The sequence below is a fragment of the Corvus brachyrhynchos genome, unplaced genomic scaffold (genome assembly GCF_000691975.1).
Source record: "Corvus brachyrhynchos isolate BGI_N302 unplaced genomic scaffold, ASM69197v1 scaffold229, whole genome shotgun sequence".
NCBI lineage: Eukaryota > Metazoa > Chordata > Aves > Passeriformes > Corvidae > Corvus > Corvus brachyrhynchos.
The window spans coordinates 4401414-4419058 of record NW_008240042.1 but is presented as its reverse complement, the minus strand read 5'-3'; the positions used below and the strand labels follow the sequence as shown (position 1 = coordinate 4419058).

Below are 17645 nucleotides of genomic sequence, written 5' to 3'. Positions count from 1 at the left end.
AATGCATCTCTTGCAGCCTGTGAAGAAGAAGCACAGAGCAAGAGTGATAGAATATTTCATCGATGTGGCACGGGAATGTTTTAACATTGGCAACTTCAATTCCTTAATGGCTATTATTTGTAAGTATGTGCACGGAGATATTATTTGATCCATGTTTGAATCTGGATAAAGGAAGCAGAGTGCTTCACACAAAAGTCTACTGCTTAGCTTGGTCAGCAGCATGAAGTTGCTCAACACTGTTGTAGCGCTATGTGTGTAGCATAAATTTGGTATAAACCAAAGTTTTCATTGCAACTCTTCAGAGACTTAAATCCCTAGTTATTTAAACCAACTTCTAAATTGCTAAATTGGAATAGTAACTTTCCCTGTAATATGGAGAACTGATGTCTTCCATTGTTTCTATCACATCTTACTACTTTAAAAATTCCACACCCCTTTAAATCTGATAGGAAAACATTGGGAATTTTTTATTTGTTCTTCATAGTTAATGTGTAGTTTTCAATGAAGTATGTAAGAGATGGTGTTCAGAATGCTCATTTGAGCTTTTCTACTGTATATATATGCTTTATCAAATCCACATTAAAAAATGTCATAGCATTTTTTTAGAGCTTTCATTCTGTAAGAGATGTAAATTTTGTTTCCAACGTTGTTTTGGAATTTAAAGAAAACAATTACTCTGGTTTCTTGAGTAGGTCTGGTGAAAATATTTGTTATTGGTAATAGATTCTTTGCTTTAGAAATACTTACTAGTCCTAGCTACCTGAAAGATTTTTTTCTTTTAAATACTCCAACAATCTCTTTCTCTTATATCAAGCTGGCATGAACATGAGTCCTGTGTCTCGATTAAAGAAAACCTGGGCAAGAGTGAAGACAGCCAAATTTGATATTCTTGAGGTAAGTTTGGCTAATATTTGGACAGGATGCTGCTAATACCATTTTACTTTTAACCGCTCTAAAATGCGGGTTTGGTTTTGTTATGACATTTCATTTAGTATCTTTGTGCTCTTAGTGGATATTCTAGGAGATACAGTAAGAATTGTCCAGCTGACTGCTGCTCTTCTGATTTGGAAGAAGAAAATTGAAGTTTGGTTGATTGAGTTTTTTAATTCCCAAAGCCACCTCCTAAAAATAGCAACAACAAAAAATTGATTGACAGTTACCTTCAGGTAGTAGAGACTTTGGTCAAAGATCATGCAAGTGCAGCATTGTAAGAGTTTATGATTTATCCAAGAGACTCTGTATTGGATCCCTTGTTGTGCTGAATGGACATTTTTAAAAATGAAGTTCTCTTCTGATCAAATGAGCAGATAGAGAGATGCTGCAGTCCTCTGCCAAGCTGTATTTGTGGGGCTGTTCAGAAGATCTTTTCCTATGTAAGAGTTGCTCAGTTGAAAAAGGATTGTGTGTATCTCATTATTTGTATTTTTTCATGCCTTGTAGCATCAGATGGACCCTTCTAGCAATTTCTATAATTACCGAACTGCTCTGCGCGGAGCCACTCAGAGGTCCCTGACAGCCCACAGCAACAGAGAGAAGGTGTGTTTGCACATGACTTGGCAGAGGGAAAAAGGGAAATGTGCTTGTTAAGTTGCGTGGTAAACCTTCATCCTGGAATTCTGATTCTCGGCAACTCTACCCCTGGTGGGCTTGTAAAAAGCTGCCAGATAGTTTGGTGCTGACTGGAAGTCCAAACGTTAAATGATTGCTTTGATTATTAAATAAAATAAGCCTTAGCCTTTTTTTTTTCTTTTTTCTTTTTTTTTTTGACACAGACCTGTATCTCACAAACCCATAACACAAATGGAAAGGCTAAGGACTGACGTGAGGTTGCTAGTAATTTGTTTTTATCGCTGCTACTTGTGCTAAACTTTCAGTAATTCATGGCTTAATGCTGAAAAACTTTAAAACTTACTCATAAAAGGTATTCTAAACCTCAAATCTAGACAGAGCTCTGGAATTGCCTTCCTGTGTACAGTCTTTAGATGCAGCATCTCAGTGGTAGTTCTTGTGGAAATGAATCAAATCGCTTCCTAGCTGCTCTCCACTTGGAAGCAGTTGCTCATCAACTCCTTATGATATTAGGACGTCATGTTGGGTTTAATAAATGTGATCTTGGAGTTCACGGAATACACTCCAGGCAGATGAAGCAAATCCACATGCAGTCTGCTAGTCTGTACTGTTGTTATACGTGGAATGTCTTTCTGACTCCTAAGGATCTGTTCACATATCATTCAAAGTACCAGAAATTTAAATGTAAGAGGCTTACTTCTTTTCAGAGGAAAGTCAGTTTTAAGACTCCAAAGAAAGAACTTACAGGTATTGAAATGTGGTGCAGTGAAGTGTTCCATGGAAATAGTAAGTGGTATTTGTTTCATCCCCAGTTGCAACAAGGATGTGTAGCTGTGAAAACTTCCACAGGACAAAAAGTAAAATAGAACCATTTTAAGAAAGTAAGAATGTTCCATCATTCTCCAAAGAAAATACATTGTTCAGTTGGCAGGAAATGCTTCATTGCAAGCCAGTCAGTACCAAGTTTCCATGACTGGCATGAGCTCAGGGAAGTGTAGTTCAAAAACCATTTGTGCTGCTACCCCAATATTCCCTGCTCTACTTCAATGTGCATCTGCTTTCGTTTACTAAGCAAGTCCTGTCAAGAGAGAAAGCTACACTATGAGATACCCTACAGGAATTACATGTATGAAATAGGTTCCTCTGAGCATTTATCTCCTGGAATCCACAAGGAAGAAGAAAAAAATGAAAACAAGAGGGGCATGGCATAGAAATAAATGAAGGAAGGACTTTCTGGAGAGACCTGTATTTTAAAATGTAGTGAATGCACAGTTTTTTGTAGTGAAAGAGAGTTGTAGAGACTTTAGTCCTTCAGTAGTTTGCTTAACTTTTGTATCACCTAACTTCCTTTCATTTTTCTCTGTAGACCATTGTGTCTTGATTCAGGACCAGACTGATAATAAAGCTGTTCTTTTCCTAGATCGTGATTCCTTTCTTCAGCCTGTTGATCAAAGATATTTACTTCCTCAATGAGGGTGGTGCCAATCGCCTTCCAAATGGTCATGTCAATTTTGAGGTAAGTAGAGCACCGAGTGGGGTTTTAATACAGGGTCAGCCCCTTTAACAGAAAACTGAGGCAGATCACAGTCCAACTTCTGCTGAAATCTGGGAGAGCAAACATAGCCTGGAATTTGAGTATATCTGTTACTTCTCAGAGGAGGTGGGAGGTAGTTAGGAAAAAGCAGTTTTATCAAAGATGAAGTGTTTATAGAAACTTTCAATATTCACAATTTTTTTAGTGGGGAAAAAAAAAGCCAGAACTTCTTCCCAGTTCTGAAATTCATCTCAACATTTCAATTCACAGGTTTGTTGCAGTTAATGACAAAATCATTTAAATTAGTATTTTAGGGCTTATCTTTTATTTCCTCACATAAAATGTTCCTCCTTTGTCAAGATACATAGGCAGTATTTTCATGCATGTAAGTCTCAGATTGTCTCTGAAGAGAAACGTGATAGAGAGCAGTGAGGGAGTTTTGACTCTCTTGTCTTCCAGTAGGTCTTCTGCCCCATATTTCATGCTTGTTATCTGATTTGTTTCCTGGTGCTTTCAGTTTTCAAGAAGCCTGGGTCATTCACACGAATGTGCAGTACATTTCAGTTGTAGTCATAGGCCTGAATTAGCCTAAAGGTTCTAAAACTAGGCTGCTCAATGAGCTGGAATGTCCTTTTGCTCAAGGAATCCGTGTGCACTTGAGGCATGTTAAACTTTTATTGAAAGAGTTTATCAATTAATGACATCAGAACACTACATGGGGAGTGTTTATTTTTGGCATAAATTTCCAGCAAGAAAATAGAGCATTTCAGATTTGCTGACTGACAGGAAACATCTGGATTTTGAAATGTCAGTATTAAGCATCTGATGTGAAAATCACGATGTATGTCACTGCAAAACAAGAAGCATGAGCATCATCAAAATTTAAATTTGGGCATAAGGAGTGTTACCAGCTCCTTGAAAAAAACTAAGTGCACTTCATGATCTACTGTATTTGTATTCCCAAATAACAGCAGTTTTAAGAAGGTGAAGGAGTGGGAAGTTACCGCAGTTTGAAACAGGAACACAAAAGTTAGAAACTGAGTTGTTGAGTTAGATCATGTTCAATTCTATTGTAAAAGCCAAGGGCAATTGAAGCCTTGGTCTCCAAACCAAGATCTCTTCCTCTTTTTAAAAAAATATTCAGGGTAAGCAATGCTGTTCAATATATAGCACCTCTTCTGTTTCATCTTCTGACAGAAATTTTGGGAATTGGCAAAACAAGTCAGTGAATTTATGACATGGAAGCAAGTGGAGTGTCCTTTTGAAAGGGATTGGAAGATTCTGCAGTACTTGCTCACTGTCCCAGTCTTCAGTGATGATGGTAAGGAACTCTGGGCTCCTGCAGGGATGGTGTCACTGGCTGCTGCTTAATCTGTTTCCATGTTAAATTGTGGCTTCCTCACAGTGAGAAAAGACTGTCCTGAGACATCTCTGTCTGGCAAGAAAAAATGCTCCTCCCTTACAAATGACAGAGAAGATAAGATTTTTCTTTTATGTGCATATAATCTGTGAGAATCAACATTGATTCTGAAATAGAATGAACTAAATTGGTGTGGTGCCTCTAAATGTCATATGAAATGTATTTATATGGACTTTCAGGATACTTTGCACTAAAGGGTGCTGCTTAAAGGAAGAAAACAGGGACTTCACTGGCTACTTACAAAGCACCATGTCCCTGGGCTCATTTTATTTTCTCTTGAGTGCTTTCTTCTCCTTGGGCTTTTGAGTTTCTGCTGGTTGGTTTTTCCCCCCTCAGGGCAGTCTTTGTTCTCATGCACAGTTTGTTAGCATTGTCTGGGTGCAATTATAAGCAATGCTATACTTCCTAATGGGATTCTGAAGCCCTAATCTGAGGGATGGATAATGCATGCCTGCTTCATTTAACTCAGTCTGCTTTGCAGGGAGAGCAAATTTTAAAATGCCAGTGGGCCTAACATAATGTATTTGCTTCTGATTGCAGCACTTTACTTGGCTTCCTATGAAAGCGAAAGTCCCGAGAACCACGTTGAGAAGGACAGATGGAAGACACTAAGGTTTGTGTCAGAGGTTACCCAGATCAATAAATAAATAGAATGGGATACACAGCAAGCATCCAGCAGTTAAAACCAAATGGCATGTTATGTGTTTCAACAGATGGGGCACAGCATGGTTGTAAATCCCCCTTCCAATCTGGGACTCTTGGAAAAAATAGAACAATCGGTCTTTATCTTAAACCCTCTCAGTCCTTCTTTTCCCTAGGAAATGGGAATTAGAATAAGGAATTTTGTATTTTAGATTCTTGCGTTACTCAGTGAAGGAAGAAAATACTTTCTAAACTCCAAGAAATCCTCACTTCCTCACAAGTACTATGCAGAGATGCCTCACAGATGTTTTCACAGCTACTGCATCCCTTTCTGCACCAGCCTTTCAGACAGGGCTGACATTTGCATAAAGATCACTCTGGGGCAAATGCATTAATGAAACCAGTTAACAACTTAGAGTTCAGGCTGGGGAAAAAATATTCAGCAAAATCATATTTTTGGCTTTTCTTCTGCCATTGGAATGCAGCCTCATCAACTCTTTGATTTTACTAATTGTGGAAGGATGCATGAGCCATTAAGGCAGGGGGATGTAACAATTCCATCTGATTGATTTCACTCATTTTGAGGAGAAGACAGGAAGAGAGTTACATCAGGGCACAGACACTCCACATTACACAGGGTGACAAGATGAGAATCTGTAGTAACACGAATCTCAGTTTCATGGCTTCCTTATTGTAGCCACTCCGTCTGAGAGGATTTACATCATTCTAATGATTGTCCTTACCCGTTTGCATTTCCCTCTGCCTTCCAGGTCAGCGCTTCTGGGCAGAGTCTAGAGCACACCACGTCTGCTGTTGCTGTGCTACATGGATTGCCAGGGGGCACGGCTTGGTTTATTTTTCTGTGCACTCAGTGGCACTCAGAACGATGAAAGATGTGCAGTCAGTTGCAATATCACCGCAGCAAAGATGAAAGAAGTTAATTCAAGAACAAACAGGCAGCTTCTCCCATCTAACAGATGAGATAAAATCACAGCCCACTCAGCTGGGATTCAGGCTGAAGTATTGATTGAGAATCATCTGAAGATCTCAGATGCTGCCTGTGAATCATTTGACAGCTGGATGGAATATTATTTCCTTTCATTTGGCTGCAGCTTGCTGCTACAAGGACTGCAGAGCTGCTACAAAGACTCACAGGAGATTACAGAGGTGAAGTATTCACCATTCCTTTCGGTGAAACCCAAGTCTGCATTGAAGAGCTCCCATTCCTAATAAGCTGAATATATCCCCGAAGTTTGGGATTGCTAAGAAGGGAAAGGACTGGACACAACAGATTGGCTGCTGAGGAGAATTTCTCCCTACCACTGCAATGGTGGCTGGGTGTTTTTTCTTTTTTCAATGTGTTTTTGAGTTGGCTGCTGGCAGGCAAACTCATTATTATTCTAAGTTATTTTAAAAATATAAAGTAATAAAAATCAAGGCTGTGGTAGAAAATACACCTTCTATAAAAAGTAGCTATGTAGGTCTACAACTTCTAGGGAGGCTTTTTCTTTTGTTCAGTTCTTTACAGCTAACCACTACGTGCTACAGACATTCTTATTTTTACTGTGCAGTTTTGTTACTCTTAATACTTTACCTTCTTCTTATATTAGGTTGAACAAAGCTGACTTTTCTAGAACAGTCTTTGAGAAACTGGCATACAAACTATGTTGAAATATGAGAGTATGTTTTTACTGAGTAATTTTTATACCTGCTTTTTTTTGAAAAGGTAACAGTGGAGAACGCAATCTCTACTTTCTATTGACTGAAATAGCAAGATGCCAAAAAGAAAAAATGAGGCTTCTTCTGAACTCCAGCTATGAACAAAACAGTCTTCCTGTGTGTTTGCTTTAGGGATTATGTTTATGACTGTGAAGTAGTTCACTGTGTTACACACCTAATAAGTTTTTAGTATCTCTGAGTACTTAGTCACTCTATCTATCCGAGAGGAACCTGATTAAAAAAATATAAAACAAAGCTGTAGCTGTAGATCACCTTGGATGCAAATATCAATAAGCAAAGTACATACTTAACCAAAAAAAAAAAAAAACCTAGTTGCAATTATTCTGCTACTGTTATTAAAAAAAAGAAAAATGTAAGAATAAATTTATTTATTTGTTGCACTGCATCTCTTGAATTTTCAGGTAGGGTGGTTTTTATGTTCTGTCTATGCCTTTTCAGGCAAATATTTTAATTTTGAATTCTGTAGTAACATGCTGAAGCAGCCTTCATGAGTAGGGATACTGTCCTTAACTACAGCTTGTTTGCTGGTACAAGGTGCTGGAAGTCACTGAGTTACATATTCCACAAGGACTAGCACCAGGGCCTCAAGCCCTGACAAAGGTTTCTTCTCCTCCTTTCCCATTCCCTGAGTTGGGGTGAAGGGGAAAGAAGAGGCCAGCTCTTGGAAAGGAGAAGACTGCTTCTGCTGTGCACAGACTTGCCTCTCAGCTTTCATCAGGTGAGATCTTTCCCATCCTCCCCTCTACATCCTTCCCCTGTTGTTGAGGCTTATGCCTGGTGCTTGAAAGGGGAATGCAAATTCCTAACCTCTGGCAAGCCAGAGCTACTCCTTCAGCCATTGTTTAAGTCAGTGTTTCATGCTAGAGCCTTACCATGCTCTGTGCCCTCTGCTCCATCACTTGGTGCAGCCACCGTGCTGGGCTTTAATTCTCATCATCCCGAGCTCCTGTCAGGCTGTTGAACCAGTGGCTTGGAAACAACCATTCACACCTGTCCATAGCAAATGGGAGAGAAAAGGACTGATTCTCCCACGGTTGAGCAGCTCGCAAAGGAAACATCACAGACTCTCAGAAATGAGGAGTTACAAGAACTCATTAACTCTACAGGCTGAGTGTTCAGGCAGGGCTGAAAATCCCAGCTCAGTGCTGACAGATGCTCAGTGCTTAATGGAGGCAGAGGCAACACCAAAGTGTCCTGTACAAATGGGTCAAACATTGTGTATTTCTTTGTGGTGCACTTTCTTCTCATGGTACAGAGACAAAAACTCTGCCTCTTACAGACACATGTGAACCAACTTCTTCAAAAGAGTCTATAGATGTCTGGCTAAGCCCGCAAGATCAATACCTGTCCTTACCATCCAGGTGTTTCCCTGACCTCCTATTTGGAAAAATCTCCATACCATCATCATGAACAGTCAGATGAATGCAAAAGTGTGCAAGAGCCTATTTACAACTGTCATGTCTAAAAGAGCAAGTAAGAACCTTTACATCCACATGGGTATTTTGCATTTGTGTTGTTTTTTTGTCAACCTGCCTAGACAGACTGTTCTTGACAGAGCTAAAACTGGTACTTGATTGTTCCAGTTTGGCCAAATTTAGAAATATATCCTCTGAGAGAAGGCACAACCACCCCTTCCCCACCCCAGGTTCGGGAAAAAATAAATTTTCCTCGAAGGAAAGTGAAGGAGATAAAACTATTTATTTACCAAACACACGGGAAAAGGAAAATAATGCTCAATAATAAAATCTCTCGCTGTGGAGGAAAAACCTGGGAAAGTGTTCGAGTCCTCCCTTTGGTCTCCTCGGAGCTGGGGCTTGGGCCAGGGCCAGGCCCTCTGTGCCCGATGGAAAGTCCTCCCAATGTGCTCTGAGGTTGAAAGCAGTCCAGTAGAAAAGGGAGAAAATCCGGAATTCCAGAGGAGGAAAAAGCAAAATCCAACTCTCAGTCTCTCTCCGGAGAACAAGAAACTGAAACAACTGGCCAAAAGCTGACTGGAAAGCAGCAAGCCGGGTGCTTCCTCACTCCCCTGCCGCAGCTGGGGAAAAAAAAACCTGCTATCTCTGTGTGACCTTGAACAAGCTGCAAACTACTTTGAAAAAGTTTTGCGCAGTTTTTTCCTTCCCCCTCTCAGGCTCAGTTTAGAGGCATAGAAAGACACACAAATTAATTTCTGGGCATAGGCAGCGATACGGGATACACATCATAAGGTCACCCCAAGACATTGATCCAGCACTAAAATACACAAATAAGCTAGTGGGCAAAACACTATTCATTTTCCAAGACTTCTGTTATTCTAGGGAATAGTCCCTGTCATTCCTTACTAGTTGTGTGTAGTATGCTCTTTTGTGGGCTTCCTGCAGTATTTTTGCTGGAAGAATAGTAAGAATAATCCTTTTGTAGTGCACCAATGTCTGCTTTTTCTCTCAGCTCCTCTGTCTAATCTCGGTAGCAGATTTTTCCTGCATAAAGGGAAGGTATGTGCTAAGCTGACATTTCAACACTCAAAGAACTGATCAAGTTCAGTAAACTTAGAAGTGAGAGTTTCATGCCAACAAGGGCATCATTTGATGGCCACTGACACTTCATTGTCATTACACTGTTCTGCATAAAGCTCTTGTGGAATATGGCTTTTTTCCTTCTCCTTTATTAGAAAGTCTTAGCTACAGTGTGACCCAAAAGGATGTCCCACTATAAGCCAAGTAAATATGGTGTCATCCTTTCATGGGGATTACTTTTCAGGAAGAAAAATGCAAAAGATAATGTGAATAAAGCAGCTGTTTTTCATCAGTTATTTATATAGCCAAAGGAGTCTGAGTGCCAAGGACCCCATGAGGCTGGATTATCTCCTTTCTTTTAGTGCTTTTCTCCCCTGCATTGTGAAGTCCAGAGCCTGGAAGGGGAAATAGTTTTTAGGTGGACTTCCAGCTTCAGGGGAAAGCATCATCTGGAGCCAGTGTATTCCAGAGACCAATAAACCAAGCAAAATATCTGTTGGTATTACAACAGGATCCTCTGCAGGCCCCCAAGTCTGGCCTAGTGGTCAAAAGATTAAATAACTTTCCTGGCATTAACCAGTCCTTATTATCTGACAACTCAGTAGCATTTAAATGTGGGATGCCTCACTGCTTTTTAAATGAGTTTTTCTTGGGAGAAGGTTGTATGTAGGAAGTCAGAAATAATTAGGGCTGGGAGAAAGCTATTTCAGAAGGAGTTAGAGTTTCCCTTGTCCTTTTCTTCTCCAGACTATTCAGAGAGTTGAATTCTGCTTTTCCATTAAAAAAGTTAGAAGAGGATCTATGGAGTAACAGAAAAGAGAATCTGGTAAGAAGTTGGTTGGCACCCCTTTCCTGAGGCATATCATGTAACTGTGGCCAGCAGTATTGGATAGGAAGAAGTGCAAGCAATAAAAGTTACAGTAGTTTGTTTGACATGCATATGTTGAATTTCAGGTTTGCTGCCTGAAAAGCTCCACTCAGAAAAACCATGGTGACTCTCTTGTAAAGGGAGTCAGAAGTGCGCTGTATCTGCTACCAGGCTTAAGAGAAGATAACATCCAATGTCAACAAGAGTAACCTAGTAGTATGACAGCAGAAGTTTATGTAAGATTTGAGCAATTAGTAAGAAAAGTTTAGAAAAACTGCATGTGAAACATGAGGTAAAAGAAGTATTGGGCTATATACAACGTGTTTCTTCCTACTGCTGTTGCTAAGGTAACAATCTACTCTGATGTTTTTCCTTAATTTCTGTTTGAGCAAACATGTACTACTTTCTGTTTAGCAGTTCAGGATCAGGCCTAGAGGAAGTAGCAGGTGATGCTCCTTGATCCCTGTGTGACTCCGTTTGATAACAAGCAGAGTTAGTATTCAGAGGCTGTTTGTCCCCCATAAAAAAGTACTTACAGCATTACATACTCAAGCAACCTCACAGAGAACAAGTCTCATTTGAAGATCCAATCTGAATTTGAAGGACTGAGCATTAAGGAGGCCTGATCTGTGAATGTTTCAACAGGTTCAGTGAAAATTTAAAACTGCAGTACATGTTGAGCTGTATTTCACAAAAGATTAATGAAAATATATTCTAGAGCAACATTCACAGGGTATGTCATTATTAGATTAAGTTTCAAGAAACAGGTTAAGTATATGAGAACAGTGCATCACAGTGTTCATTTTGTAACAGATACAGAATTTTCCTTTCCTCCTACAAAATCAAATTCACATTCATCCCAAGTGGTTGATTTCATAATGCAGATTTTCAGGACACAGTACAACCTCTGTTGATGTGCTGTTAGGTTCTTGTTATATTTAAGAAACAGTCAGTCACCACCTTTAGAAGTGAAGTGGGAATTTATTTAAGTCTATTTATTCGTCTATACAAATTTCATTTCATATAATAGTAGCGTACTTGATTGGATTATTTAAATGCTGCTTTTCTTCTCAGAGAAGAAAACTCTTTCGTTTTTATTAACTGCCTTGGGAAGTCATAGTTACACAATGTCTTGTGAAGAGTATCGGTTGGTATATCAGTATATAGCTGGTTTTCAGTAAAAAGAAGGGAAGAAGGCGCTTCAGTTATCTCCAGCACTACTGAGAGAGTATTTTCAGTCAAATGTTACATGGTTATTTTGTTTAAAGCCCTTATTTGTAGTCTGCTACTTTTGAATTCAGTTTTTAAAATTGCAGGGGTCCTCTTCCTAGCGGAGGAGAGGAGAGTGAGTGTTTATCCCTCCCACCCAAAGAGAGGACACTGACACTGCAGGTGCAACTGCTGTTCCCTGGTGGCTCTTTCTGCAGTGCCCCTCTCCCCGAAAGCCCATTTCAGTCCAAGGACTTTCCTGGCTTCAGCTTTTGCCTTTCAAGATGTGGATGGGAAACTTCAGTCTGACTCAGGGTGCCCTCTTGTGATACAAATGGAACAAATCCGGAGATACCAGTGGGATGGGATGAGGAAATCAGAGTGAAGGTTCCCAAGAAGAAATGTGTTTAGATTATGACCATAGGCAGCAACCAGCAACTGCTTTTTCTGCGTACTGTTCAACTTCTGCTGGCATGGGGTGTGAAGCCAATGGGAATTAAGCATCATAATGAATTTTACTGGGGCATATTTCCTACACAACCTCATTTCTCTGAGTTTTTTCCTTGGAATAGGTACATTTTAATTGGAATAACACTAAAAGCAAGCAGCAATTCAGGTAGGGCACTGCATCCTGTTTTGCACCACCTGGAAAGCTGGTTTCTTTGGAGTAAAGGAAATGAGATTCAGCACAGATGTTATCTTGCTTAATGCCCGACTGAAAAGTGTTCAGTTATTTTGAGATGGGGGCAAAGTAAAATGTGAAATGAAAAAAAAAAAAAAAAAAAAGCATCAAGACTGTGATCAATTTCCCCCCAGTAATTTTGCACTCATTGAAATTGCACTCATTGAAATGTTTCTCTTGGGATTGGCTATATGTGGTATATATACATAAATTTTCTCTTGTAATTCCTTTTTTTTCCTGTAACTGCAGGAGAGATGCAAACCCAAAAAGAACTCTAGGTTTTTTTAAAGAAAAAAGCAGCAAGCCTGCCATTATCCACATATTTACTTTTTGGAAACAAATGTTCAAGTACTTGGAGAATGAACCCAATGAGCATATTAAAATGGTTTTGGATAAATTTATTCTCCCTCTCTCCCCTTTCTCCCAACCTTGTCATTGGTCAAATGCAAAAACATCAGTTCTAAGTGCTGTCTCTCACCATGTTAATCTGAATCACATTCTTGCTGCTTTCACATTCATGTATCAGTGTGATATCGCATTGCTTCCACAGCCTCCTGTAAGCAGACGAGTCATCTAGTTTACAATTTGGAATTTACTTGATTGTAGAACAAATTATATGATGTAAACAAGCTCATGGCAACAGGCTGGCTCCTGCCTTTCCAGCTGCAAACATCTGAAAACAAAATGTCATGAAAATAATCGTCTGAAGTTGAGGAAATGACTTGTCTTGGAAACACATTAAGTTTCAAAGAAACACTGAACAGAGATAGAGACAGACCAGAGCCAGAGGTAGGGAGTATCTTCTCATTCTTGAGATCAGTCTTTTGTGTCAAGTTACATTTGCCTTGGACTCTTTGGGCAAAAGAGCTTTGTATAGTGAGACTCACCTGATGTCACACTTAGAAGCCAGGGTGTTGCACATGTAGTTTAAGGCACTGGAAAGAACCAGGCACCTCCAGCACTTTGTTCATCTCCTCTCAGGTGAAGTGATCTCACTCTTTGCTGTGCTTCCTAGAAAAGGTAAGATTAGGGTTGATCCCACCTTTAGCAGATGCAGTATGGAGTAGTCCTTGACCCTACATATTTCTTTCAATTTACAGAATACTCTCCATATGTGTCCTACCTGCACAGTATCTCAGTGGGAGAGCTTGAATACCCTTCCAGATGCGTCGTACACTGAAGGATCTGTGTCTTGCATAAGCAGTTCTTCAGCACATAGTTGGGGCTGCACAGCCAAAGCATACACAAAATGTATCTAAGAAGAAGAAAGACAGGAGGCTGCAGGCAGATGGAAATGCTGTTGTCTGGAAATGCTCCTGCTGCCAACTGCTCCTGGCTGTCTCAGGGAGGAGTGAGGTGCCGTTATCTGCAGTTGGCAGGACTGGCTGAAGCCATTCTTTGCCCTGTGGAGCATCTGGGTACCAGATATTGCTTGAGAGGTGTCACTTGCACTGCTGGAAAAGCCTCCTTTCCAGCTCTGAGCACACTTGCATTGCAGGAGTGACTTGCAATCAGTTGGGCCCAGTCTGCCCTTTCTTCTAAACACCCAGGTGCAGCAAGTCCTGAGGCTTGATGAGGGGAGAAAATGAGTGGCAAGGTAGAAGGGGAACAAAACTGAAAGTAAATCTCTGCTGCATATCAGAACTTGTTTTTCTTATCACTAGGCCACAGCGTAAGAAAAAAAAGACCCTGCACCCCTCATTTTTTTGGCTTCCCTTGTTCAGCTGCCATCACCAGCTCGACCACCAGATGTCTGCACCCAACAGAAAACTGAAATGCAGCACTGAGATGAGCAGCTGGAAAAAGAAATGCAAAGAGACCAAAGTGGCAGGGAGGGAAAGTCCAAAGGGAGCTGAAAGGGTTTATTTCCAGGCCTAGACACCCTCGAGGCAGGGATGATCCTCAGGCCCTCCTGGTGAGCTTTCGTTCCACAGTCCAGGACTATATTCCCACCACCAGTGATGCTGAACTGAGATGGATCTCTTTGGAGAGTGGGCAGGAAAAGGAAGTGCTCAGAAGCACTGCTGTGGCTATTTAACCTGGCTGCTCAAACTTCCAACTTGACAGAGAGTCCCACAGAAGAATTTTTCAATGTAAAGATGAGACCTGGGTCAAAGCCAGAAAATGTTTGCATGCAAAAAGTAACCAAAAAAACAAGATGCTGTGAAATGTGATAGCTGAACTAGAAAAAAATTAGTGTCTTTTCAAGTGTGCTAGGTCTCAATTGAATCCTAATACCAGAGTAAAAAAACTACTGTATTTCTTTCCATTTAAAGCCTTATGAGTTTGCATAATTTTTGGTGTAATGGGTATCCACAATTTGTATTCCTTTTTGCTTTTGAGAAGTTCTTCATCTGTGGTGTGGGAGGACAGCAAGTGAGAGCTGTTCTAGACTCAGGATGTAGAAGGCCAGCATAAAGGGCGCTACCAGTACTGTACACATTCACAGTCCATACCTGAGCTGACCTTGGGATGATGCTCAGTGTCTTGTGAAGATGGGCAATGAGTAGTTCTGTGGTTTGGTGCTTGCTCTCAATGAAATGAAAAAGAAGAAGACAGCAAAGGTGGCAAAATTATCTGTGCCAGAAGCTCTGAGGCATTTCTCTTCTTTCCAGGATCTTTCACTGCTCCAGTGTATTCATCCTTTGTCAAACGGAGTGAGAGTGGTGGAACTGAGGGTTTGGGGCAATTGAAGTGCCAGATGTGCTTTTGCTATGCTTTCCTTTTCAGGTGTTAGAGTATCTTGGCAAGAGGAAGTTATGGCCAAGTGGAGGGCTGGTGAGTGAACTGACACTGAATAAGGCAGTGTTCAACGGCTTATTTATTATTTGGGGAGAAGATGGCAAATAAATATCCATTATTTCATGTAATTAAAAGACTGGTTTCTGTTTGGGAATTAAGAAGCAATGCCATTTCCCTCATACAGTCCCTCTCTCGTATGCCATAATCTTTGTTATCTTATCTGCATAAAGAGGCTGCTCAAGACATCCTAGCAACATTCAACCTGTCAGTCAGTTTTAAAGAGAGGCAGTAAAATGTGGTGAACTTTGCCCAGTGATCATTTTAGCGGGATGAGAAGCTGTTTTTCCCACAAGGCTGAGGAGGAGGATTTTTTTTGGCAAGCGGGGACAGAAAGAAAAGCAGGATCTCACTTGTTATCTGCTGCCTTCTGAGCAACCACTGTTGTGATCCCGGCCTCAAGCCAGGACTGCAGCACCGCCTCTCACCAAGGGTGTTGTCCCAAAAATGGTTCTCTCACCCAGTGTGCAAGAGGCCAATTCACACACAGACTTGAGGTATTTATTTACAGTTCTGTGCAGAAAGGGGTGCTGGGTGACAAATCCACAAAGCCAGCATGACAACTACCAAAACCTTTCACTATTTATACATTTTAGCAAACAAAACATGCTTGCTTTTTTTTTTTTTTTCCTTGACAGCAGTGGAGCTTAGATAATTGATGTGCTTTAGGTTTCAAAAAATGTTTTTCTGATTGTTTGATTTTTAATTATGGTACTAGATGAGCCAAAACCACAAAAACAACCTCACACCCACAGTAAAAAGACTGCTGTTTGAGGTGGAAGGGAAGAAGGGATCAACCCCAAACAAAACACTCTTTCTGGAAGTACAGTGGGCAAGTGAGACTGTGTCGTGTTTCAGGTTGAAGTCCATCTTCTAGATTACTGATGTAATAGGCTAGTCACAAAATTAAGAGCAAAATTCCTAAAATAAAGAAATATTTCCCAAGGCATGAAAGAAGCAGAAGCACTGTTATTTTCTAATCCCTGTTTGATTTCTATAAAAAAAAAAAACAAAACAAAAGACAAACAAAAGCCCAAACACCAACCAAGCAACATTTAATGCCATCAATTTTATTCTGCTACAAAACATGAAAGCAGCAGAAAGGTGCAGTCTGAATCCTCATCTTTTCAAGCATCTGCTCCTCAAGACTTCATGGCAATAAATGTCTCATCTGTTTCTCACTGAGACAGCAGTACAAATGGAAAGGATTAACAGCAGGCCACCCCTGTTGTGCTTCATAGGTTTACTGCTGCCCCTGCAGTTTGCAGATAAGACAGTGGGTATTATAGAATAAAGGCCTTGTGTGATATGATTGCACAGTTTTTCTTTCACAATAAAACAAAAATAAGTTGCAAGCTTTCCAAATTTTCGAGATAACCTGTATCAAATGACGTTCTAATCTAGCTTGACCAAAGCATCCCTAATTTAATCCAAACATATTTCTACCCTGAAACAAGTTCTGAAGGCAAAAGAAGGCTCTGTAATACATCTAAGGAATTTTTAGAAGAGGTGTGACAGCTGGACCTGCCCAGGCAGGTATGAGGCCCTCCAGACAGTGCCCTGCAGCTGACCTCAGTCCTACAGTGCCTGCTTTCAGGTCTGGAATGCTGCTCTCCAAAGGCTCCTGGGAGGTGAATTCCCTGCTGTACCCATTACCTTTTACACTTTACCAGCAAAGAGCAAGACCCCACAGCCCTGGTGTACCATAAACAGGGAGCAGTCTCTGGATTCCTGGCTGCATTTCTTACGAACTTTGCAACACGAGAAGAGGGTGCTGACAAACTGCCTCAGGGAATCCGAGTGAGTTGCTGCAACCCAGAGCAGCTCACTTGCAGAGTGTAAGGAGTTGCTGGGACAAGTTTTTTCATCACATGCTTTGCTGATCACTATAACATTTCTGGTTTGAGGTACTGAGTAAAGAAATGTATGTGAGCAACATTTATTTGTATTTTTTTTTTTTGTGGGCGGGTCCCATTAGAATTTATGTGAGCTGCTTCATCCCAGACGTGGACAGTGACTGTGAAACCCTGAGATCTGTTGAAACCAAAGGAAGATTTATAAATAGGCCATCCCAAAAGGAGGGGGTAATTGCAGAAAAGAAAATTGAAGAGACAGTGTCCTAGAGGCTACAGGTTGGCATTAGACCAAGTCTTCTTGACAGCATCCATAGGAGAGGTGTGCATGCAGCTCTTCGCCTGTTGTAAAATCCTTTCATCCCTGGTTTGTCAGGCTGTTTGGGTAAACAAGCCCTGAATACAGACGTTTTGAATCAACATAAAGGCATGTGCTAGGAGAGAATGGCCCTTGTGAAACCTGTACTCCACCAAGAGTCAGTGCTGAACACAGGCAATGCTGCACTCTGAGGCGAGCCTGAGTGAGGATATATCCTAGGACATGAGCAAGCTCCTTGCAGGACTGTGCAGTGGTGTTTGAGGGTCAGTTTGAGAGAAAAAGAGCTGCAGGACCTCTGCAGCTGTGTGCCCGACAGCCACTTCAAGACCCATCCACAGGGCAGCGGAAAGCAAGCAGGACAAACGCTTGTGGACGTGGCCCGAGCTGAGCTGGGCCCTGCATTTACCTCTCTGCCAGGTGGGGTGCATTGAGGAGCCCAGCTTGTCCCGCCCACCTGGGACGGGGCTGCCGCCTCCCTGCCTCACGGCACCGGCGGGAGCGCACCGCCCACCCGC

General features: G+C 41.1%; 1 protein-coding gene across 4 annotated transcripts in view; it reads left to right on the top strand.

The window, feature by feature from the left end:
• Positions 1 to 7290, top strand: part of RASGEF1B (RasGEF domain family member 1B) — a 26872-nt gene extending 19582 nt beyond the window's left edge. For all 4 annotated transcript variants that reach the window (XM_008641306.2, XM_008641305.2, XM_017744244.1 and 1 more), the window contains 7 exons: positions 17 to 119; positions 815 to 894; positions 1441 to 1536; positions 2990 to 3085; positions 4301 to 4424; positions 5064 to 5136; positions 5936 to 7290. In XM_008641306.2, the coding sequence (XP_008639528.1) occupies positions 17 to 119; positions 815 to 894; positions 1441 to 1536; positions 2990 to 3085; positions 4301 to 4424; positions 5064 to 5136; positions 5936 to 5960 (597 nt within the window). In that variant the 3' untranslated portion in view covers positions 5961 to 7290. The remainder of the gene's footprint in view (positions 1 to 16; positions 120 to 814; positions 895 to 1440; positions 1537 to 2989; positions 3086 to 4300; positions 4425 to 5063; positions 5137 to 5935) is intronic.
• Positions 7291 to 17645: the final 10355 nt, after the last annotated feature.